This window comes from Carassius carassius, chromosome 38 (genome assembly GCF_963082965.1).
Source record: "Carassius carassius chromosome 38, fCarCar2.1, whole genome shotgun sequence".
NCBI lineage: Eukaryota > Metazoa > Chordata > Actinopteri > Cypriniformes > Cyprinidae > Carassius > Carassius carassius.
Window position 1 is genome coordinate 28,431,927 of NC_081792.1, and position 23,616 is coordinate 28,455,542.

Genomic DNA, 23,616 nt, shown 5'->3' on the forward strand with positions numbered 1-23,616 from the left:
ACAAAGAGTGACGTGCAGAAAAGTGAAGCTCAAAGGAAAAATGGTATCGCAAGCTCAAACTAGACTGAGACGCAAAATAAAAGCAGCGTTGCAAATAAATTAATAGATATAACATGGAAAATATTTATTGCAAAATCATTGCTATCACGCTGTTTTATTTGTTTTGCAATTCTTAATTTTTCTTTGCAAAAAGCAAATGTATTTTCCTCAATACTTTAATTTTCGTTTGCAAACCTTTATTTTCTTTTGCAAAACGTAATTTTTTTGCATATATATATACGGCGTTAAATTGACTCCATAGATTCTTGTGTTTCTTGTGGTTTTGAAATTGCGAATTTCACCATGGCAGAGTGGGGAAGTTTGATTCGTTTTAAATTAATCGATTTAATCGTTTGAATGAACCGACTCACTGATTCGTTTCTTGCGTTCAGAAGTGTTTGAATCGCGTGTAGTGTTTTACGACCTTCACCATGAAAGCGTGGAGAGGTTTGATTAGTTTTAACGACTCAGTTTGATGTTTGGAGTGAACCGACTCACTGATTCGTACGAATGAACGAAGTCTAGCATGATCGCAGCGTTATTGCGGATTTCGTCGTAGCGTGGAGAAGTTTGATTCGTTTTAGTAAATCGATTCGATCGACTCACTGATTCGTTTCTTGCGTTGAGGCGTGTAAGAATGAAATCCTACGTGATCGCGACTTTATTTTATTTGTTCAATTGCGGGCTTCATCGTAGTGGTGTGGATGAGATCCTTTTCTTCGGCCGAGCACGTGCGACGTAGGCCTAATTTTGTTGTTGTTGTTACATTTTGTGTTACATTTGTTTCGATATTTTATAACAGAAAAAAATACCTACCAAGAATCTGCCAAACGTTGTTTAGAGTTCTGCGACTCAAAAGAACCATCGACTCACCAATGAGCTGTTCTAAGGTCAGCGGATGTACAGTGTTTATAGGCCTTACATCTGTGTTCCTTATGGATCTGTGTTTTGATATAATAATAAAATATGATACACTTTAAAATGTCAAAACCTGTTTATCCAGAATAAATGCATTTAAATGCAATTCTATGCTTCTGTGTAAAAAAACATCCACACAGCTAGTCTGTCAAATAGAGTAACTACACTATGAGGAATTGTTTTTATTCTTGCTGTTGTTTTTATTATTTGGGATCTTCCTGAATGATATAATAATAAACTGTGTAAGTCATGTACTGTTGTTAAAGTGGTCAGTCCATATATGCAGACCACTTTCATAAAGTATTTACATCAGCACATGTTTCTTCTCCAATCAGATGAAGAGCATGCCGCGTTATACACATGGCTTCAATCACATTAATAATTCAAAGCGAAAGCCTTTCATACATAAAGAACCAGAATGGACTTCCTGTTGGGTGGGTCAGGAAATTGTCTGTCCAACCAAAAAGGACAACACGCTCATCCACATCAGCTGTTTTTATTTCTTGTTTATTTCTTAAGCGTTCACATGTCATCCTGGTTATGGATTATCTACTTGCATTAATCATTCATAATTAGCTGAGATTTCAATGATTCATACTACTTCATAAAATTAGATTTTTAATACAATAAAACATTCAGTATCAACAACTGGAGAGACAAACGACATGATCCAACCCTAAAGGAATGGCAGCTGTGAATGACGGGACACATGAGACGCTTTATTGCTGGATTACACAATGTGTTTGCACCAAAACACGGACAGTTAGTCTGGATACATACACACTCCTCAGTTAATAGCTGAATCAAAAAAAAAACATGCCAGGGTCACATTTCACCCCGAAATGAAATGATATTTGTGCCATAAAAAGATTACTGTTTGTAGAGCCATCAACATTGTTTGCATTGTGACTATTTTAATAATAATTAAAGACTTTTTGGGCGATTTTGATTCCTTTCAATCTGATGTTATTGTATTGCAACTGCTATGATGTATATCCATGTAAAAATATTATGTACAATTACAAATGATATATCAAATAAATAAAAATATTAGATGAACAACTTAAACCTAAAGAAATTAAACCAAAGTTAGAAAAGCTGTCCTAGCAACTGTCTAAAATAATAATAATAATAATAAAAAAAAAATCTTAAATTGAAGTAATACAATTACTGTAACTAAAACTTGAATAAAATAAAATAAAGCTAGCTATATTATATTATAAAAACAAAATTACTAAAACTAAAATGAAATTAAATAAACTAGAACTTAAATATAAAAATTTAAAATGAATTAAATGATATAATCACAAAAAATTACTCTAAAACTTAAACTGAAAATAAAATAAATCTAAATAGAATAAAAAACTAAACATAAAAATTACTTAATTTATTAAGAAAATTAAAAATGTAATTAAAATATAAAAAACAATGGTTAAAAATAAAACTTATTTAAATTTTGAAATAAATTGTAATTTAATTTATATGACATATTATAAAGATTTATATTAAAATCTGATTATATTAATATACTATAATAGTACATAAGAAATTGAGAAAAACTAAAACAACGCACTAAAACTGAAATTGAAATAAAATAAAAACAAACCTAAATAGAAATATAAAAATAGATCTAATAATAAAATGACAAAATAAAATACTAAAATTTAAATTATAACACAAAATCTCATTCCAATATGAACATATACTGAAATAATAATAAATAATAATACAATTAAATGCATATGTGAAACTTTCTGAACATACAGTTACATGAAAAATACAAGTTAAGCTGAACTGTGTTTGTGTATTCTATGTATATCAATATCTATTATTACAAATAATATATATAAATTATTTTTAGATTACTGTAATGATAATTTGGCGTATATGTGCTTCATTAATGTTCTTTCATTGTACGAAAGAACTTTTTCTTTTGGTTTTGAGATGAAATATGACCTGGGCTTGTACTTCTGAGTTCAGCTCGCTGTCGCACCCGTCTCTGGGAAGGTTCATCTCTGGGGTCTCTCTGCTGGGACGGACCTCTCTTCTCTCCCACATCTGTTGAGCTGAAAGTGAGGCCAGCCGAGGGCAAATGTGACCCCTCTGTGCTCTGGAATGTCCCCATCGCCTCCCGTCTCTCCACACGAGAGAGAGAGAGAGAGAGAGAGAGAGAGAACAAAAGCAGGGGAAAAGATTTAAAGCAATAGTGCACCAAAACAGTCCTGCAATACCACATTCAATAGGGTTTGGACCAACAATGACTTTTTCTTTAAAGAACAGTTCAGTCAAACATAAAAAATATATTGTGCTGAAGACTTCCTCACCCTCAGTTCATCCGAGATGTATATGAGTTTGTTTCTTCATCATATTTGGAGAAATGAAGAACTGCATTACTTGCTCTGCAGTGGATGGGTGCCGTCAGAACGAGAGTATAAAAACATCACAATAATCCACACGGCTCCAGTCCATCAGGTAACATCTAAGATGAAATATGCATCTTTATATGAAAAGCAAATCTATCATTAAGGTGTTTTAACGTCAAACCGCTTGTTTTGTTAAAATACAAATCCTCTTGTAACATTGCTTTCTCCATGAAAAAGTCATCTCATCAGAATCAGGATGTATGTATAAACAGACCAAGCACTGTTTACAAAGCAAAAACAGCTATAAACAATTACATGGCTGGATTTTGATGTGAGAGACAACAGGAGATGGATTTTATCTCTGGAGGAAATGTAATCAGACTCATATTTTAGCCAGAAGTGACGGTTTAAAATTAAAAACATCTTAATGATGGATTTGTTTTTTACAGACATGCAGATTTTCGCTTCATTAGACATTAACTGATGGACTGGAGTGCAGTGGATTATTGTGATGTTTTTATCAGTTGTTTGGACTCTCATTCTGACGGCACCCATTCACTGCAGAGCTAGTGATGCAATGCTACATTTCTCCAAATCTGATGAAGAAACAAACTCATCTACATCTTGGATGGACTAAGGGTGAGTGCATTCGAAGCAAATTTTAATTCTTGGCTGAAATGATGTGCATTGAGGAATGAACGCAGCTGTAGCAAACGGTTCGACTTAAAGTTGAAGGTCAGTCAAGAGTCAGTTCAGACTCAGAGAGAAGCTGGGTGTGTACATCTGTGAAAGTTAGCAGATGCAGCATCCTGAAGGACTCTTGATTCATTCTTTCACAGCATGAAGTCATTTCACATATCACTGAAGCTCAGCTCGAGTTTCACTGCCGTTCATTTGCGAGAATATGTTAGCTGTCAAACACTAAAGCTGAATCTAAGTGTGAATAACTTTATACTGTCACTGTCAAAAGGGCTTTTGGAAATTGATTTATGCATCCATGATGCACAAAGACATACATCAAACAAAATCAACAGATAAATCAGTCAGAGCTGCATGTGTTTGCTTTCAGATCCTGTTATATTAAAGACTTGAATTAAGTTGAAAGACTGTGGCTCTAAAAGTGAAACAATGTTACTGTTAAATATAATGTACAAACATGTTTTCATATACTCCTATCTGCTATTTTCAGGTACTTTAGTATTATTCATATACTATTACACTATATATATATTCATATTTTAAATGATCTTAGTTTAACATTTGAAAGTTTTTGTGTCATGGTATTCGTTTTTTTAATATTTCTATTTAGCCATTTCAGTTTTAGTTGTTTTTTTCTTTTTGTATTTTCTAGTTCATTTAGTCATTTTATTTAGTGGTCAAAGCATCATTTCTTATTTTCATTTAAGTTTTTAATCTCATTTATATAATTATATTTTAATTTATTCAAATAATTATTTTAATAGTTTTAGTTTACAATAACACTGTAACTTTAGTTGATTAATATCAAAGAAACGCAATTTGATTTAAACGTTTTAGTCATTGTGTAGTGATTTCCATTAGCCTTAATTAATTTTTTTAGTCCAATTTTATTTATTTAATTTCTTTAGTAATTTTAGTACTTCAACTTTTCAGATTTTATTTTGGTTTTGTGCGTTGCCAAATAATTTTAATTTAAGTTTTTTTTTCTAATATTACTTATTTCAGTTACCAAAAATTTGGTAACAGTTTTAATTTTACTTCACAATAACAACATGTCATAAAAACCATAAAAATAAGCTCTCCACTTCTATTTAACACATTTGAGTTATGGATTTCTTTTTATGATACTTGTTGTGCATTAATTGTGTTGAGATGCAATTCTTTAACCATTTCCTGTTTTACAAAATGATGACATACTGTTGATTTCTGATAAAGTCTCACCTTTCCTTCAGGGCTGATCGTGTAATTTTCAACAATCATTCAGGTTTATGCAAAGCTTGGAGTTTTTTTCTGATAGGTCAAGGGAACTTAGAGCAGGAACTGCAAACAATTAAAAAGCCATGCTTCATAAAAAGGGGGCTGATGTCATATTTTATTAATCAGCCAACAAACGCACTGATTCCAGATGCTGCGGGTCTGTGGGTCTCTCGTTCTCTGATCGCCTGGAAATCTCTTCTCTGTGTGCTGTCTTTACTGTAAGGTGCTTTCACGGGAAGATCTTCTTTAGGACCGTTTGGCCACCAGTTAAACTAGCAAAAGGCACAGAATGACCAAAATGTATGAGATTATTATAATAGAACTATTACGTACAATACACACAGTGTAAAGTCACTTTAAATTCACTAAATTATCCAGTGAAATCTCCCGAAGATTACTTTTTTGATTACTCAATCTCACATAGATTACATTTGGAAATTGATATTAGCATAAATATATTTTTTATGTATAACTATATATAGTCTTGACTACAAAAGTAAAAAAAAAAAAGATATATTTTCAGGAAATATACACAGTATATGGCACTATATAAATTTATATAAAATAATGTACATTTAATTTTAATACAATATAATGCACATTTAAATATATACATTTATAATATATTTAATTTAATTATTTTAAAAATAAATAATAATAGTTATATCAATTTATTATTAAATATAATTAACTAAATTATTGAATTTCATTAAATGTAATGCATTTATATAAATCAGTGTCTATTTAATTAATGTTTTGTAAATAAAATTTACAATAAATTAATAAATAATTAAAAAAAGTCAAATTTAAACCGATTAAATGCACAATTTACAAAGAAATGCAACTGGCAAATGCAATTCAAGAAATGTTTTTATTTAAAAGTGATTTGTTCATTTATTGTCTTAAACTACATTTAAAAAATTACATGAATTAAATAAACAGTTTAAAATATGTAAATTAAATGGTCATTTTAGTATATTTATTTATCAAGTATAATTTTCTTTATTATTTGCATGTTTGTATTATTAAATCAATTAAACATGGAAAAAAACGTCACTCCTACTCCTTCAAAATGAATGGCCTTTTAGCTAAATTTAAATAATTATAAAATAAAATAGATTATTAGTGACATATCAGGACAATGTCACATTCAAACAATTGTTTTGGCAAACACAAAATGAATTTATTTGCATAATATTTCTCATTAATATGCCTATATAAGTAGCATTTCCACCTGTTCTGTCTCAGTTCGTCTGGTCTCCATATGAGCGATGGGCTCATTAAGGAATCTGACATTGGTCCTGATGAATCTGGCGTTGTGAGGATGTGGGACGTTGCGGGTCTCAGTCTCTCGTGAGTCTTTTGCAGGGTATTTATGGTTCTGAACGACACGGACGGGATTGAGATGCTCTGGCAAAGTTTCATCGAAGATCCTGAAGGTGTTCGAACTGCAGATTCAGAAGACAGAGACAGTTAAAATACTAGGTCTGTAATGAAAACAGGGCACACATGAACAAATACTCACTGGAAAGACTCCCAAACCTTCTTTTTTCGAGGCAGAAATGTTTCTGCACAATGGTACATTTGCTTTTCCATTGAAAGGTGAATGAAGAGAATTCAGTGCTGTTAATGACTGCTTGAGTTTTTAAAGGTTGCCATGCAACAGTGACCATATGAAATCTGACACCCACTCAAAAGAGCTGCTACTATAAAACACAATAATGCATTAGGAAAACAACACAACCGAATAGAAATTATGCAATCTATGTATATAAGAGATAAAATCTGTGGTGAACTTTTGGTAACATAAAAGCACCATTGCATGTCATATTTGTTTAGGAGTGCTGCCATAGTTACACCACTGTGTTAAAAAAACTGCATGTTTTCTTTTAAAATGCTGAGCGAGGCTGCTTTTATTTGATCATAAATATAGTAAAAATTTTAAATATTATTACAATTTAAATATAACAGTTTTCTATGTAAATATATTTTAAACTGTAATTTATTTCTGTGATGCACAGTTGTATTTTCAGCATCATTCCTCCAGTCTTCAGCATCACATGATCTTCAGAAATCAGAATAATATGACGATTTACTGCTCGAGAAACATTTCTGATTATTATCAACAGTTGTGCTGCACAATATTTTTAATCAGCACGTGATGCATTGGATTTTTGAGGATTCTACGATGAATACAATGTTTAAAAGAACAGCATTTATTTGAATTATAAATATTTTGTAACATTTTGAACAATTGAATGTATCCTTGCTAAATAAAAACATAAATTTAAAAAAATACATGCACGCACACACACACACACACACACACATATATAGCTATATTACTGACTCCAAACTTTTAAAACACAGTTATTATAGAGTGTTACAACTTTTTATGCAGAAATATATAGCATCTATAAAGCAGATGTTTGCATGACTCGTGTGCTTTTATGGTGACCATGACCTGAAGTGAGAACATGTGTTTCCAGAATCACAATTTTTCCACTACCAAGAAATAGTGTCAGTGGAAAACTAAAATCTGGTTTCCTGTGTTCTTTCTCTGCTTCCTGTCTGTTATTGGCTCCATGCTTCAATCTGACATGTGATGTGGTTAAACAGAGACATAAACAGAAACACAAACGCAGGCACATTTATCCATGAGTTTAATTACTATATATATATATATATATATATATATATAGTTTTAAATATGTATATATGTATATACACACACAAACATACACAATATTAGCCTAATTAAAAACACAAAAGCATTGTAAGTATTTTAAGATAAAGGGAAAGTTAGATTAAACGTTTAGCAGGTTTACTTTAAATATGTTAAAAGAGCTCAGATAAGCACGCTTACAGACCAGGACTGTCAGGAAACCCTGATCCAATCAATCAAACCCTGAGTGCATTAGGACACTCAGTGACCGTCACAGTTTAATAACTAATGCAATAACATTCAGACCCTTTTAGTGTCACTTAAAGGAATCATACACCCACAAATGAAAGTGTGTTGACCATTAGATCATCCAAGATGTAGATGAGTTTGTTTCTTCATCAGATTTGGAGAAATGTAGCATTGCATCACTTGCTCTGCAGTGAATGGGTGCCGTCAGAACGAGAGTCCAAACAGATGATAACAACATCACAATAATCCACACCACTCCAGTCCATCAGTTAATGTCTTGTTGCTTCCTGCTAAAATACTTCTAGACAAAAAGTTATGTTTTTATCAGCTGTTTGGACTCTCATTCTGACGGCACCCATTCACATTTCTCCAAATCTGATGAAGAAACAAACTCATCCTAATCTCAGATGGCCTGAGGGTGAACACATTCACAGCAAATTGTAATTTTTGGGTGAACTGCTCCATTAAGTTCCTGGCGTCTTTTGCTGGAGAGCCTCGGCTGTGACACAATGCACAAAGAGACGGATCTCAAACAAAGAATCTGTCTCATGGGCTCTTTATCTAATAGATATCACGACTTCATGCCGATTCCAGACCAACTTCTCCCACTCTCTTAAAATACCAAAGACTCAGATTTGCACACAGCAAACTGTTCCTAGTTCAGTCTGGAAGCAGTCCGTCTGTTCAAAGACACACTAACCCTCGATAAGCCTCTGATCTAATCTTGTAACTGTCAGCTAAGAGGATTCCAGCCTCCCGAACCTAGAGATCTGCTAAAGCATGCTGGGAGATAAAGGACACCCTGGGGATGCTCTCTGTGTGTCTCTGGGTCAACACGGACGATCTGGAAGACTTGAGCTCATTTCGAAAGATATTACTATTAAATAATCACTCCAAATGCAGTTTTAATGGACACAGATGCTGATGTTACACAAAGGCAACATGTGCTGATGTCTGATACAGATTCCACCTTAACAGAGCTCTGTGAGACGGCCAGGTTGTCCATGGTAACAGAGTGTAACGAAGGCCGTGATTGGTCGATTATGCGTAAACAGAACATCTCCTAAAAGAGGATCATGCTGAAGAATAAGAGGATGTTTAATATTCTTACTACAGCCGTACTCTTTAAACAAGCTGTCAAAATGTATAATCTGCAATAAAACAATGAGTTCAGTGTTTTTGTTTATTAATTGAGGTTTATTCGTTTGATTAAACTAGTAATTCAAAATAGCTGATGAGTACATATAGAAAGAAGTCTCTTCTGCTCACCAAGACTGCATATATTTGAACCAAAATACAGTAAAAAATTGTTAAATATTTTTAGAATTCAAAATAAGTGTTTTCTATGTGAATATATTTTAAAATGTAATTTATTCCTGTGATGCATTCCTCCAGCCTTCAGTGTCACATGTAACATCAGTCGATCACATGATCATTTAGAAATCATTCTAATATTCTGATTTATTATGAGTGTTGGAAACAGTTCTGCTGTCTAATATATTTGATCAATAAAAGGTTAAAAAGAACTGCATTTATTCAAAATAAAATAAAAAATTCTAATATATTTTCTTTACTATCACTTTTTATCAATTTAACACATCCTTGCTGAATAAAAGTATTGATTTTATTTAAAAAGAAGAAAGAAAAAAAATTACTGACCCCAAATTACTGACCAGTAGTGTATATTGTTATTACTAAATATTTATATTTTAAAAACATAGCTTCTTTTTTTTTTTTTATTCATCAAAGTATCCTAAAAAAGTATCACATGTTCTGAAAAAATATTAAGCAGCAGAACTGTTTCCAACTTTGATAATGAATCATCATGTTAGCATGATTTCTAAAGGATCATGTGATAATGATCCTAAAAATTCAGCTTTGCATCACAGAAATAAATGATCATTTAAAGTATAATAAATTTAAAAACAATTATTTTAAATTGTAATAATATATCACAATATTACATTTTTTTTCTGTATTTTTGATCAAATAAATGCAGGCTTGATGAGCAGAAGAAACTTCTTTCAAAAACATTAAAAAAAAAAAATCTAAGATACAAATCCAATACACTATTTTATATTTTAAAGTTTTTATTGACGGATCAGATAAAATCATATTGTCAACTCTTAGGTTTGTGTTTTACTTTGAGAAGGTTACATAACATCAAACATTTATTGATATTTATAACCCTATGCTAATAAATATAAACAAGTGGTAATTATGGTGTTTTTCTTGTAAACTATCTGGTCAGGATCTGTGTTTGTTGTCGGCCGGTGCTGGGTTTCAGTAGCGAGTGCCAAATCCACGAATCTCCAGTTTAGAGACTGGTTTCTCGTTGGTGAAGTGAGCGCGGTCGATTCGAGAGCTGGGACTGCCCACTTTACTGAGCCAACACTTCCTGTGGATCACACAAAGACAGACAAACACGACCAACAACAGGGAATAGAAATCACGTGGACTAGTTTTGAGACACTCTTTTATAACCTTTTCTTTTCTTATACAACATAAGACAGGGAATCACTGTTGATTAAGTATCATATGTACATATATTTAATTGGTTTTTATTTTTGTATTTTATTTTTTCATTTTAAAAATGTAACTTATTTAGTTTGTGAGTTTTTAACAGTGTTATTTTGCATCATTGAGATACTATTATCTTTTTTTATTTTTTTGATATGAGTTTTTATTTTTATTTTTGTATAAAAAAATTTAATTTTAGCTCAAATGTTTGTAATTTAGTTATGTTTTTTGTGTGTTTTTTGCATCATTGAGATTCTATTCAATATATATTTCTTAATATATTTTTAATTAGTTTATATATTTGTATTTTATTTTTGTATTTTAGCTAAAATATTGGTAATTTAGTTAAGTATTTTTACTGTGTTGTTTTGCATCATTAAGATACTATAATCTTTTTTATTTTGAATTAGCTTTTATTTTATATTTAATTTTTTAATTTTAGTTAATATTTTAGTAATTTAGTTATGTTTTTACAGTGTTACTTTGCATCATAGAGATACTAATATCTTTTTTTGTTTTTTTTATATGAGTTTTTATTTTTATTTTTGTATTAAATTTTTTAATTTTAGCTAAAATGTTTGTAATTTAGTTATGTTTTTTGTGTGTTTTTTGCATCATTGAGATTCTATTCAATATATATTTTTTAAGATATTTTAAATTAGTTTATATTTTGTATATTATTTTTGTATTTTAGCTAAAATATTGGTAATTTAGTTAAGTATTTTTACTGTGTTGTTTTGCATCATTAAGATACTATAATCTTTTTTATTTTGAATTAGCTTTTATTTTATATTTAATATTTTAATTTTAGTTAAAATTTTAGTAATTTAGTTATGTTTTTACAGTGTTACTTTGCATCATTGAGATACTATTACCCCCCCCCCCCTTTTTAATGTTTTGAATTAGTTTTTATTTTTGTGTTATTTTGCATCATTGAGATACTGTTATCGCTTATATTAATATTTTCATTTTAAGTCGTTAAAATGTAAGTAATTTTGTTTTATGTATTTGCAATTTTTATTACTTTATATATGTCTATAGGTTTTATTAATTTTTATTTACGTTTTCAGTGTATCAACTTAAACGACATGAAAATGAGAAGTGTTGCATTGGAAACAGTTTTTTTTAAATGATGCTAAAACATTTATAAACTATATTTTTTATAACTTTACCAAAATCACCATGTCCACAGGGTCCTGGAGTTTCAATATTATTTATATGACATATAATTAATAATTATAATAATTAGTTACATTTATACAGCACTTTTCTGGGTACTCTTCTAAAACTACAGTATGAACACAATACACTTTTTAAACAACTCAAAACATCCATCCAAAATGTAGAGGTTGAAAAGTTGTTCAAGAGTTTCAGGAAAAGAAGAATGCAAGTATCCATCTCCAATTTAAAAAAATATAAGATACTTTTATGATGCTTTCATATTAATTTTGGATCTCCATTCACTTCCATTATAAGAAAACATCTCTATTTCCCATAAAAGAAAGAGAAGCATAAGATATGCCCAAGAAACTCAATCAGGAGGACAAACGGCTTCCTTTTATTTCTCTTTCTCAAGAACAAGGGCGCACACACACACACACACACACACACTCACTCTCTCTCTCTCTGACTGAAGCCGGACAGACATGCAGGATTCTTCATGCAGTTTTCCTCCGAGGCTGTAAATGCATTATTGATCTCATATTGGATACGAGAGAGAGCAGTGAGAGCCAATATTCAGCTCATTATGGGCTGCCAGGAAGAGGAGGAGCCTGTGTCAAAGACAACAGCCACAATCTATCACAGAGGAATCAGGAGAGACATGCAGATTGTGTTCTTACAGACAGATCCGGGTTACTATGAGGTTCTCAGCTAAGGCAAAATCAAGAAAGCCTTGAGTTTCATCAGAGTGTGGTTCACTCAGTTCTGAGGAAATCCAGCCCTGACGGAGGAAAAGACACTCGACACGGACAGGCGTCACATTACTGTTTAAACAGTAACAACACAAACACAAATCCACTTAGAGAGGGAACTAGAAGGACACCGAAAAATGCCTTTAAAACACCTTTCACTCAGAAATTAAGACTTAGGAGGCAGCTTCTCAATTATACCCAACAATTAATTCATGAATAATAGAAAAAAAAAGTTTTTTTTTATAAAAGATATAACCAAAAATAGAAACAAATGCTTTAAATTATATGTAATAATAATTACATTTTAAAAATATTGAACCAACACACATTTCTATAGCAACCGAAACATATCAAAAAACTATATATATATATGAAATTAGAACATAAATATTAACAATTTATTTAATTAGCAGAAAATAATAAAAATAAATAGAAACATTTATATAATTAATTTAATATTCATTTTTATTTATTTATATATAGTTTTTACTTTTATAAATATAACAAAAAATGTGTAATTTTTTTTATATAATAATAATAATAATAATAACACAAATCAGGAACAAAGTTTTTTGCAAACACCATGAAAAATAACAGCTCATATAATATAAAAGTCCCAAAAATGATGTGTTTTATTGGCATATTTATCTATATTATATTACATTACATTATATTATATTATATTATATTATATTATATTATATTATTATAACAACACGTGACTGCCATTGTGTTAGAAATAAGTTTTTTTTTAAAGTCTAAATTGTCTCACTTAAATTAATATTTATATTTAACAGTAAATATTAATGTAATTTTTTTCAATAATATTAAAATATGTACTGTATATTATATTATATTATTATAAAAAACCTGTGACTGCCATTATGTTAGAAATAACATTGGTTTAAAAAACAAACTTTATATTACATAAAGTTATAAAATTATTGATATACACATATTGATATTTAACAATACATATTATATACTGCCAATGTGTAAGAAAAAACATTGTTTTATTTTGTTTAAAGAAAATTCTAAATACTCTCACCTAAATTAAAATTATATACAACCCGAATTCCGGAAAAGTTGGGACGTTTTTTAAATTTTAATAAAATGAAAACTAAAGGAATTTCAAATCACATGAGCCAATATTTTATTCACAATAGAACATAGGTAACGTAGCAAATGTTTAAACTGAGAAAGTTTACAATTTTATCCACTTAATTAGCTCATTTAAAATTTAACGCCTGCTACAGGTCTCAAAAAAGTTGGCACGGGGGCAACAGATGGCTAAAAAAGCAAGCAGTTTTGAAAAGATTCAGCTGGGAGAACATCTAGTGATTAATTAAGTTAATTGATATCAGGTCTGTAACATGCTTAGCTATAAAAGCTTTGTCTTAGAGAAGCAGAGTCTCTCAGAAGTAAAGATGGGCAGAGGCTCTCCAATCTGTGAAAGACTGCGTAAAAAAATTGTGGAAAACTTTAAAAACAATGTTCCTCAACATCAAATTGCAAAGGCTTTGCAAATCTCATCATCTACAGTGCATAACATCATCAAAAGATTCAGAGAAACTGGAGAAATCTCTGTGCGTAAGGGACAAGGCCGGAGACCTTTATTGGATGCCCGTGGTCTTCGGGCTCTCAGACGACACTGCATCACTCATCGGCATGATTGTGTCAATGACATTACTAAATGGGCCCAGGAATACTTTCAGAAACCACTGTCGGTAAACACAATCCGCCGTGCCATCAGCAGATGCCAACTAAAGCTCTATCATGCAAAAAGGAAGCCATATGTGAACATGGTCCAGAAGCGCCGTCGTGTCCTGTGGGCCAAGGCTCATTTAAAATGGACTATTTCAAAGTGGAATAGTGTTTCATGGTCAGACGAGTCCAAATTTGACATTCTTGTTGGAAATCACGGACGCCGTGTCCTCCGGGCTAAAGAGGAAGGAGACCTTCCAGCATGTTATCAGCGTTCAGTTCAAAAGCCAGCATCTCTGATGGTATGGGGGTGCATAAGTGCATACGGTATGGGCAGCTTGCATGTTTTGGAAGGCTCTGTGAATGCTGAAAGGTATATAAAGGTTTTAGAGCAACATATGCTTCCCTCCAAACAACGTCTATTTCAGGGAAGGCCTTGTTTATTTCAGCAGGACAATGTAAAACCACATACTGCAGCTATAACAACAGCATGGCTTCGTCGTAGAAGAGTCCGGGTGCTAACCTGGCCTGCCTGCAGTCCAGATCTTTCACCTATAGAGAACATTTGGCGCATCATTAAACGAAAAATACGTCAAAGACGACCACGAACTCTTCAGCAGCTGGAAATCTATATAAGGCAAGAATGGGACCAAATTCCAACAGCAAAACTCCAGCAACTCATAGCCTCAATGCCCAGACGTCTTCAAACTGTTTTGAAAAGAAAAGGAGATGCTACACCATGGTAAACATGCCCCGTCCCAACTATTTTGAGACCTGTAGCAGAAATCAAAATTGAAATGAGCTCATTTTGTGCATAAAATTGTAAACTTTCTCAGTTTAAACATTTGCTATGTTATCTATGTTCTATTGTGAATAAAATATTGGCTCATGTGATTTGAAAGTCTTTTAGTTTTCATTTTATTAAAATTTAAAAAACGTCCCAACTTTTCCGGAATTCGGGTTGTATATATATATATATATATATATATATATATATATATAATATTATATTAATAGCAAATATTAATATCATATTAATAATACTATAATTATAAATATTATATCATATTATATTACTATTACAACATGTAAATAAACACTGGATCACATTTAACAATTTTGCATCATTAATAAAAAAAGAATAAAACAAATTATCAAGAATAATATTACACACACTGAACAATATTTTCTTATATTTAATAATTAATATGATCAATTTAATAGTTGATAATTTGCAATTAATAAATAAACTTTTAAAGTGTTTAAAATATTTGCTTTTTGTATCAAATCATATTATATTGTTATTTTTTTTCAAATACCCAAATAATTCAAATGAGCTCACAATAACTATAAAAATTCTGTTACAAATTGCTCTCAATAACTGAATTATGCCTCATCAGATGAAACTGCTGTAAACGTCATGTCAACAGTTCAGGAAGTGATTCTGTGTGATGTACTGTATGTAGACTCACCCAGCCATAATTGAAGCACGGGTGGAGCGTTCGGGAGGGTGGAGGACGTCTGGGGACGATCCTCTGGGATCTACAACTCATCAACATCACTTACAACCCTTGAGAGTTCCCCAAACCACCCCAAACAACGGCAGAGAGCCAAACCAAACAAGCACACCGCAAACAGACGGAGAGATGTCAATGGAAACGAATGAAAGAAAGGAAACACCTAAAGGGGGCGGGGCCTGGAGGTCTGTTTAAATATTTAATGAGCAAACACATTTGTGTTCACTTGCATCGCGTGTTCAGGAGATGAAGAAGAGGAAGAGGAGGACGAGCTCTTCGTCGCTACATCCAGGCAGTAAATAGTAAATGTCTTACAGATAATAACCTTCACACCAATGAAGGCCAGGAACTGACCTGATGGAGGACGCCGGGGCTAGTTGTCACATTCTGTGATTTTGTTACTTCAAAAATATTATCACTTAGAAATATGGCATATTACAAAAGTAAAATGTTTTAGAAATGACTTTAAGACAACAATCTTATAATTTATGATTATGGAAGATCTTGTCCAGAATGTTAGTTTGGGGCAAGTTGTCACATTTATTTCAAGGTTTTATATTTAATATGACTTTTTATATTAATATTAGCTTTCATTTTATTTTATTTTAAAAGGTGTTTAATTCATTTTTTTTATTTAACTATTTGTTTTTCATTTATTTTTATTTGGGGGTTTTTGTTTTGGTTTGTTTCCAACTTGTTTTCATTTCACCTTTAATTATAAATTAAAAATTAAAGATAAGAAATAATATTAACCAAAATAATTAATAATCAATTTTTATAAATATGAATAATGTTTATGAATTAATACTAGTAGAAAATTAAATAGAAACATTAGACGATAAATTAATTTAATTTAAATATAAATGTAGTTTTAGTTCATTTCTAGGTTTTATTCATATTTAAAATTGAAATTAAAACTAAAAATATAAAGATGAGAGCTAATATTAATCTAATTAATATTATATTATTAATATTATTAATAATATTATTAATCTATATTAATACTAATATTAAAATAATATTTTTAATAATAAAAAATTAATAGTAGCAATATATATACATATATATATATATATATATATATATATATATATATATATATATATATATATATATATATATATATACATAATAATTAGTTTTTAATATTACTTTTTGTTTATAATTTACTTGTATTTCAGTTCTTGTTTCCAGCTATTAATTTCAGTGCATTAACGTAAGCTTATTTCAGTTTTATTTTTTCTTCTAATATTTTTGTTTTATTTCAGCTTTCAATTACCTAAAACGTTTTAATAGGTTTCATTTTTGTTAAGGCTACTGTGTTAACACATTATACTGTGATACTGTGCACAGTCTAAATAACAGAGTTGGATATGTTACATATACTAAACATCTACATATGGCTCACATTATTCACACTGCAGAAATATGGTTCACATTTGAGACTGTGATGTCATACAGCCCTAACCCGACTGACGTCATGACATCACCGCCCCACCCACAGGGACTGCAGACCAGTACACACCCACACACACACACACACACACACACACACAAACAAACAGCTGTGAAGTGATCGATCTGCTGCACTCAGTGGAGTCTCCATCTCTCACAGCAGTGGAGGTTAAAGGTTAAAGCACACTCCTCTCAAAGACAAGAGTGAGTTTCCATGTTCACTCTCTCACTCTGTGACTGTGAGCAGCCTTTCTAGACTGTTCCACGGAACTAACACTGAAGCGCTGCCGCCCTCTGCTGGTTAGAAGAGACACTGCACAGTTACATTTAGTCATTCTGTAAATGACTTTATCCAAAGAGGATACATAAAGCGATTCGCCTCAAAGAGGCAAACAGACACAGGAAGTGCTAGTTATCACAATCTGTATGCATCTGGATAGAGTCAGATGGATGGATAGAGTCAGATGGATGGATAGAGTAAGATGGATGGATAGAGTCAGATGGAGTCAGATGGATGGATAGAGTCAGATGGAGTCAGATGGATGGATAGAGTCAGATAGAGTCAGATGGATGGATAGAGTCAGATAGAGTCGGATGATGGATAGAGTCAGATAGAGTCGGATGGATGGATAGAGTCAGATAGAGTCAGATGGATGGATAGAGTCGGATAGAGTCGGATGGATGGATAGAGTCAGATAGAGTCAGATGGATGGATAGAGTCGGATGGATGGATAGAGTCGGATAGAGTCAGATGGATGGATAGAGTCGGATGGATGGATAGAGTCAGATAGAGTCGGATGGATGGATAGAGTCGGATGGATGGATAGAGTCGGATAGAGTCGGATGGATGGATAGAGTCGGATAGAGTCGGATGGATGTATAGAGTCGAATGGATGGATAGAGTCGGATAGAGTCGGATGGATGGATAGAGTCGGATAGAGTCGGATGGATGATAGAGTCAGATAGAGTCAGATGGATGGATAGAGTCGGATGGATGGATAGAGTCGGATAGAGTCGGATGGATGGATAGAGTCAGATAGAGTCGGATGGATGGATAGAGTCGGATAGAGTCGGATGGATGGATAGAGTCGAATGGATGGATAGAGTCGGATAGAGTCGGATGGATGGATAGAGTCGGATAGAGTCGGATGGATGATAGAGTCGGATAGAGTCGGATGGATGTATAGAGTCGAATGGATGGATAGAGTCGGATAGAGTCGGATGGATGGATAGAGTCAGATAGAGTCGGATGGATGGATAGAGTCGGATAGAGTCGGATGGATGGATAGAGTCGAATGGATGGATAGAGTCGGATAGAGTCGGATGGATGGATAGAGTCGGATAGAGTCGGATGGATGGATAGAGTCAGATAGAGTCAGATGGATGGATAGAGTCGGATGGATGGATAGAGTCGAATGGATGGATAGAGTCGGATAGAGTCGGATGGATGGATAGAGTCGGATAGAGTCGGATGGATGGATAGAGTCAGATAGAGTCGGATGGATGGATAGAGTCAGATAGAGTCGGATGATGGATAGAGTCAGATAGAGTCAGATGGATGGATAGAGTCGGATAGATGGATAGAGTCAGATAGAGTCGGATGGATGGATAGAGTCGGATGGATGGATAGAGTCGGATAGAGTCGGATGGATGGATAGAGTCGGATAGAGTCGGATGGATGGATAGAGTCAGATAGAGTCGGATGGATGGATAGAGTCGGATGGATGGATAGAGTCGGATAGAGTCGGATGGATGGATAGAGTCGGATAGAGTCGGATGGATGGATAGAGTCAGATAGAGTCGGATGATGGATAGAGTCGGATGGATGGATAGAGTCAGATAGAGTCGGATGATGGATAGAGTCAGATAGAGTCGGATGATGGATAGAGTCAGATGGATGGATAGAGTCGGATGGATGGATAGAGTCGGATGGATGGATAGAGTCGGATAGAGTCAGATGGATGGATAGAGTCGGATGGATGGATAGAGTCGGATAGAGTCAGATGGATGGATAGAGTCGGATGGATGGATAGAGTCAGATAGAGTCGGATGGATGGATAGAGTCGGATGGATGGATAGAGTCGGATAGAGTCGGATGGATGGATAGAGTCGGATAGAGTCGGATGGATGGATAGAGTCGGATAGAGTCGGATGGATGGATAGAGTCGGATAGAGTCGAATGGATGGATAGAGTCGGATAGAGTCGGATGGATGGATAGAGTCGGATAGAGTCGGATGGATGGATAGAGTCGGATGGATGGATAGAGTCGGATAGAGTCGAATGGATGGATAGAGTCGGATAGAGTCGGATGGATGGATAGAGTCGGATAGAGTCGGATGGATGGATAGAGTCGGATAGAGTCGGATGGATGGATAGAGTCGGATAGAGTCGGATGGATGGATAGAGTCGAATGGATGGATAGAGTCGGATAGAGTCGGATGGATGGATAGAGTCGGATGGATGGATAGAGTCGGATAGAGTCGGATGGATGGATAGAGTCAGATAGAGTCGGATGGATGGATAGAGTCGGATGGATGGATAGAGTCGGATAGAGTCGGATGGATGGATAGAGTCAGATAGAGTCGGATGGATGGATAGAGTCGGATGGATGGATAGAGTCGGATAGAGTCGGATGGATGGATAGAGTCAGATAGAGTCAGATGGATGGATAGAGTCGGATGGATGGATAGAGTCGGATAGAGTCGGATGGATGGATAGAGTCGGATGGATGGATAGAGTCGGATAGAGTCGGATGGATGGATAGAGTCAGATAGAGTCGGATGATGGATAGAGTCAGATAGAGTCAGATGGATGAATAGAGTCGGATGGATGGATAGAGTCGGATAGAGTCAGATGGATGGATAGAGTCGGATGGATGGATAGAGTCAGATAGAGTCGGATGGATGGATAGAGTCGGATAGAGTCAGATGGATGGATAGAGTCGGATGGATGGATAGAGTCGGATAGAGTCGGATGGATGGATAGAGTCAGATAGAGTCAGATGGATGGATAGAGTCGGATGGATGGATAGAGTCGGATAGAGTCGGATGGATGGATAGAGTCAGATAGAGTCGGATGATGGATAGAGTCAGATAGAGTCAGATGGATGAATAGAGTCGGATGGATGGATAGAGTCGGATAGAGTCAGATGGATGGATAGAGTCGGATGGATGGATAGAGTCAGATAGAGTCGGATGGATGGATAGAGTCAGATAGAGTCGGATGGATGGATAGAGTCAGATAGAGTCGGATGGATGGATAGAGTCGGATGGATGGATAGAGTCGGATAGAGTCGGATGGATGGATAGAGTCAGATAGAGTCGGATGGATGGATAGAGTCGGATAGAGTCGGATGGATGGATAGAGTCGAATGGATGGATAGAGTCGGATAGAGTCGGATGGATGGATAGAGTCGGATAGAGTCGGATGGATGGATAGAGTCGGATAGAGTCGGATGGATGAATAGAGTCGAATGGATGGATAGAGTCGGATAGAGTCGGATGGATGGATAGAGTCGGATAGAGTCGGATGGATGGATAGAGTCAGATAGAGTCAGATGGATGGATAGAGTCGGATGGATGGATAGAGTCGGATAGAGTCGGATGGATGGATAGAGTCGGATGGATGGATAGAGTCAGATAGAGTCGGATGGATGGATAGAGTCGGATAGAGTCGAATGGATGGATAGAGTCAGATAGAGTCGGATGGATGGATAGAGTTGGATGGATGGATAGAGTCAGATAGAGTCGGATGGATGGATAAAGTCGGATGGATGGATAGAGTCAGATGGAGTCAGATGGATGGATAGAGTCAGATAGAGTCGGATGGATGGATAGAGTCAGATAGAGTCGGATGGATGGATAGAGTCGGATGGATGGATAGAGTCAGATAGAGTCGGATGGATGGATAAAGTCGGATGGATGGATAGAGTCAGATGGATGGATAGAGTCAGATAGAGTCGGATGGATGGATAGAGTCAGATAGAGTCGGATGGATGGATAGAGTCGGATGGATGGATAGAGTCAGATAGAGTCGGATGGATGGATAAAGTCGGATGGATGGATAGAGTCAGATGGATGGATAGAGTCAGATAGAGTCGGATGGATGGATAGAGTCGGATGGATGGATAGAGTCAGATGGATGGATAGAGTCAGATAGAGTCGGATGGATGGATAGAGTCGAATGGATGGATAGAGTCAGATAGAGTCGGATGGATGGATAGAGTCGAATGGATGGATAAAGTCGGATGGATGGATAGAGTCAGATGGATGGATAGAGTCAGATAGAGTCGAATGGATGGATAGAGTCGAATGGATGGATAGAGTCGAATGGATGGATAGAGTCAGATAGAGTCGGATGGATGGATAGAGTCAGATAGAGTCGGATGGATGGATAGAGTTGGATGGATGGTTTAAAGTTTTTCATTTCATATTTAGATTTTATTTAATTTTATATGTATTGATTATATTATATTATATTTTATAATATATAGCCTATGATATTGTATTTTATATTTATTTATTGTTATACTTAAATTATTGAATCGTTTATTTTATATTGATAATTAAAAAAAAATTAATAGTCAAACATTTCTTTAATGTTTACAGGAGGTCCCTCCTGATTTTATTTATTTATTTATTTTTTTATGAAATGTTATAGTTATTTTTTTTTTTTGCTGTTAATTAATAATATAATTAATAATCTTACATTTACTGTCTATTTAATTTAATTTCAGTTTTAAGTTTTTATTTATTTCCAGGTATAAATGTAGTGCTCCAACTTAAATCAGTTAGTTGCCAAAGCAACACTTCTCATTTTAATGTTTCATCTAATATTTCTGTTTTATTTTGTTATTTATTAAATTGTATTTCTTTGTTTTATAGATTTTTAATTATATATTTATATATTGTAGTTAAAAAAATAATACTAACAAAATTTTGTTTTAATTAACAATAATTAATGTATTTTATTTAGTTATTCCATGCAACAAATACAGTCTACATAACAGAGTAGCATGCAAAGGTCTGCATATTCTCATAAAGATCTATATTAGATTACTAATAAATGCCTATGAAAAGTGATTGCACAGTCAAAAACAGTTAAAACACAGATGCCTACATACATTTCTTTAACCTTTTCAGGATGTCCCTGCACCTGTCCCACCACAGTGCCCTGTCTAGTGTTCTTCACCCAGCCCGTCACACCCAGTTTCTTAGCTTCTGCCTCTGTATACTGCAGTAAAACAGATGAAAATGAGATTCAGAGAGAGATATGCATGCACGACTTATCACTGATGAAACAAGGGGTTTGGGATTACATTTGCATTCATGCATTTAGTAAAGCAACTTTCACTGCATTCAAAGCACGCTTCTGTACAGCTGCATGCTTTGACATTGATGCAAACCTCTAATATACTCAGATATCGACCTGATTTCAGCTACTTACATCTAGAAGATCTAGAAATTGCTTGTATTTGGATAGGAATGATTTCTTTTACAGTTTATAAACCACATGACAACATGCATGTCTAAAATATATTAACGCCATGGTATTTTTGGAAGCAAAACGCTGTGTTAAACAAATTTATTTTATATTATCCATATAGACTTCTCACCATTCTGAAGCAAACACCTGAAAAAAAAACACATTTGCAACTTTGCAAAATAATAATTTGCATATTGTTGATAAATATGAATGCCGTAGAACTCTTTGAACTGTGATATATATACATAAATAAATGCGCGTCTATTTTTAGAGTCGTGGTGTGAATAATACTGTCTCCAAGTTTGCAAAGCACTGTCAAATACGCACCCTGAACGTTCCCGAACACCTCGAAATCTACAGAAACATATTTTTCACCGGCGTCTGAAGACATTGCTAACAATATCACAAGAGCTAGGACCAAAAGAGAAGTCCAGGAGACGTTTGCAGGACAGATAATCATAAATAAACGAGCCTTTCGACGGCAACGCGACTTGAAATCGAACATTAACCGATGTCACGTGACAGCTGTTACTTTTCTCAACGCTCTTCACTATGGACAAATCACAATCGCTGTGGTTGCAGAACGATGAGTTTTAAAACGTTTTGTTTTATAGAGATGGTTTGGACTGGGTTTATGTTTAAAATCACAATCTCAAAGGTCAACATTGATAGAGGAGAGCATTAAATGAATGTTTCATTTACTGAATCACTGAACCAGATTTCCTGTATTACGTACTGGAGTAAAATCATCAAGTTAATCAAGTAAAAAAATAAGGAATTGTGGTCTTATTAAATTTGTATTTTAGGAAACTTCTTTCTTTTTTAATAGCCT

The 23,616-nt window shown here is 33.8% G+C and overlaps 1 protein-coding gene across 1 annotated transcript; it reads right to left on the reverse strand.

Moving 5' to 3' along the window:
- Nucleotides 1-10,465: 10,465 nt before the first annotated feature.
- On the reverse strand, nt 10,466-23,190 carry LOC132119120 (acylphosphatase-2-like). Its single transcript, XM_059528868.1, has 4 exons — nt 23,112-23,190; nt 22,915-22,931; nt 22,423-22,532; nt 10,466-10,588 (listed from the first exon to the last, which is right to left on the reverse strand). Exons 1-4 carry the CDS (start codon nt 23,173-23,175, stop codon nt 10,474-10,476), a joined length of 306 nt encoding a protein of 101 aa, XP_059384851.1. The 5' UTR covers nt 23,176-23,190; the 3' UTR covers nt 10,466-10,473.
- Nucleotides 23,191-23,616: the final 426 nt, after the last annotated feature.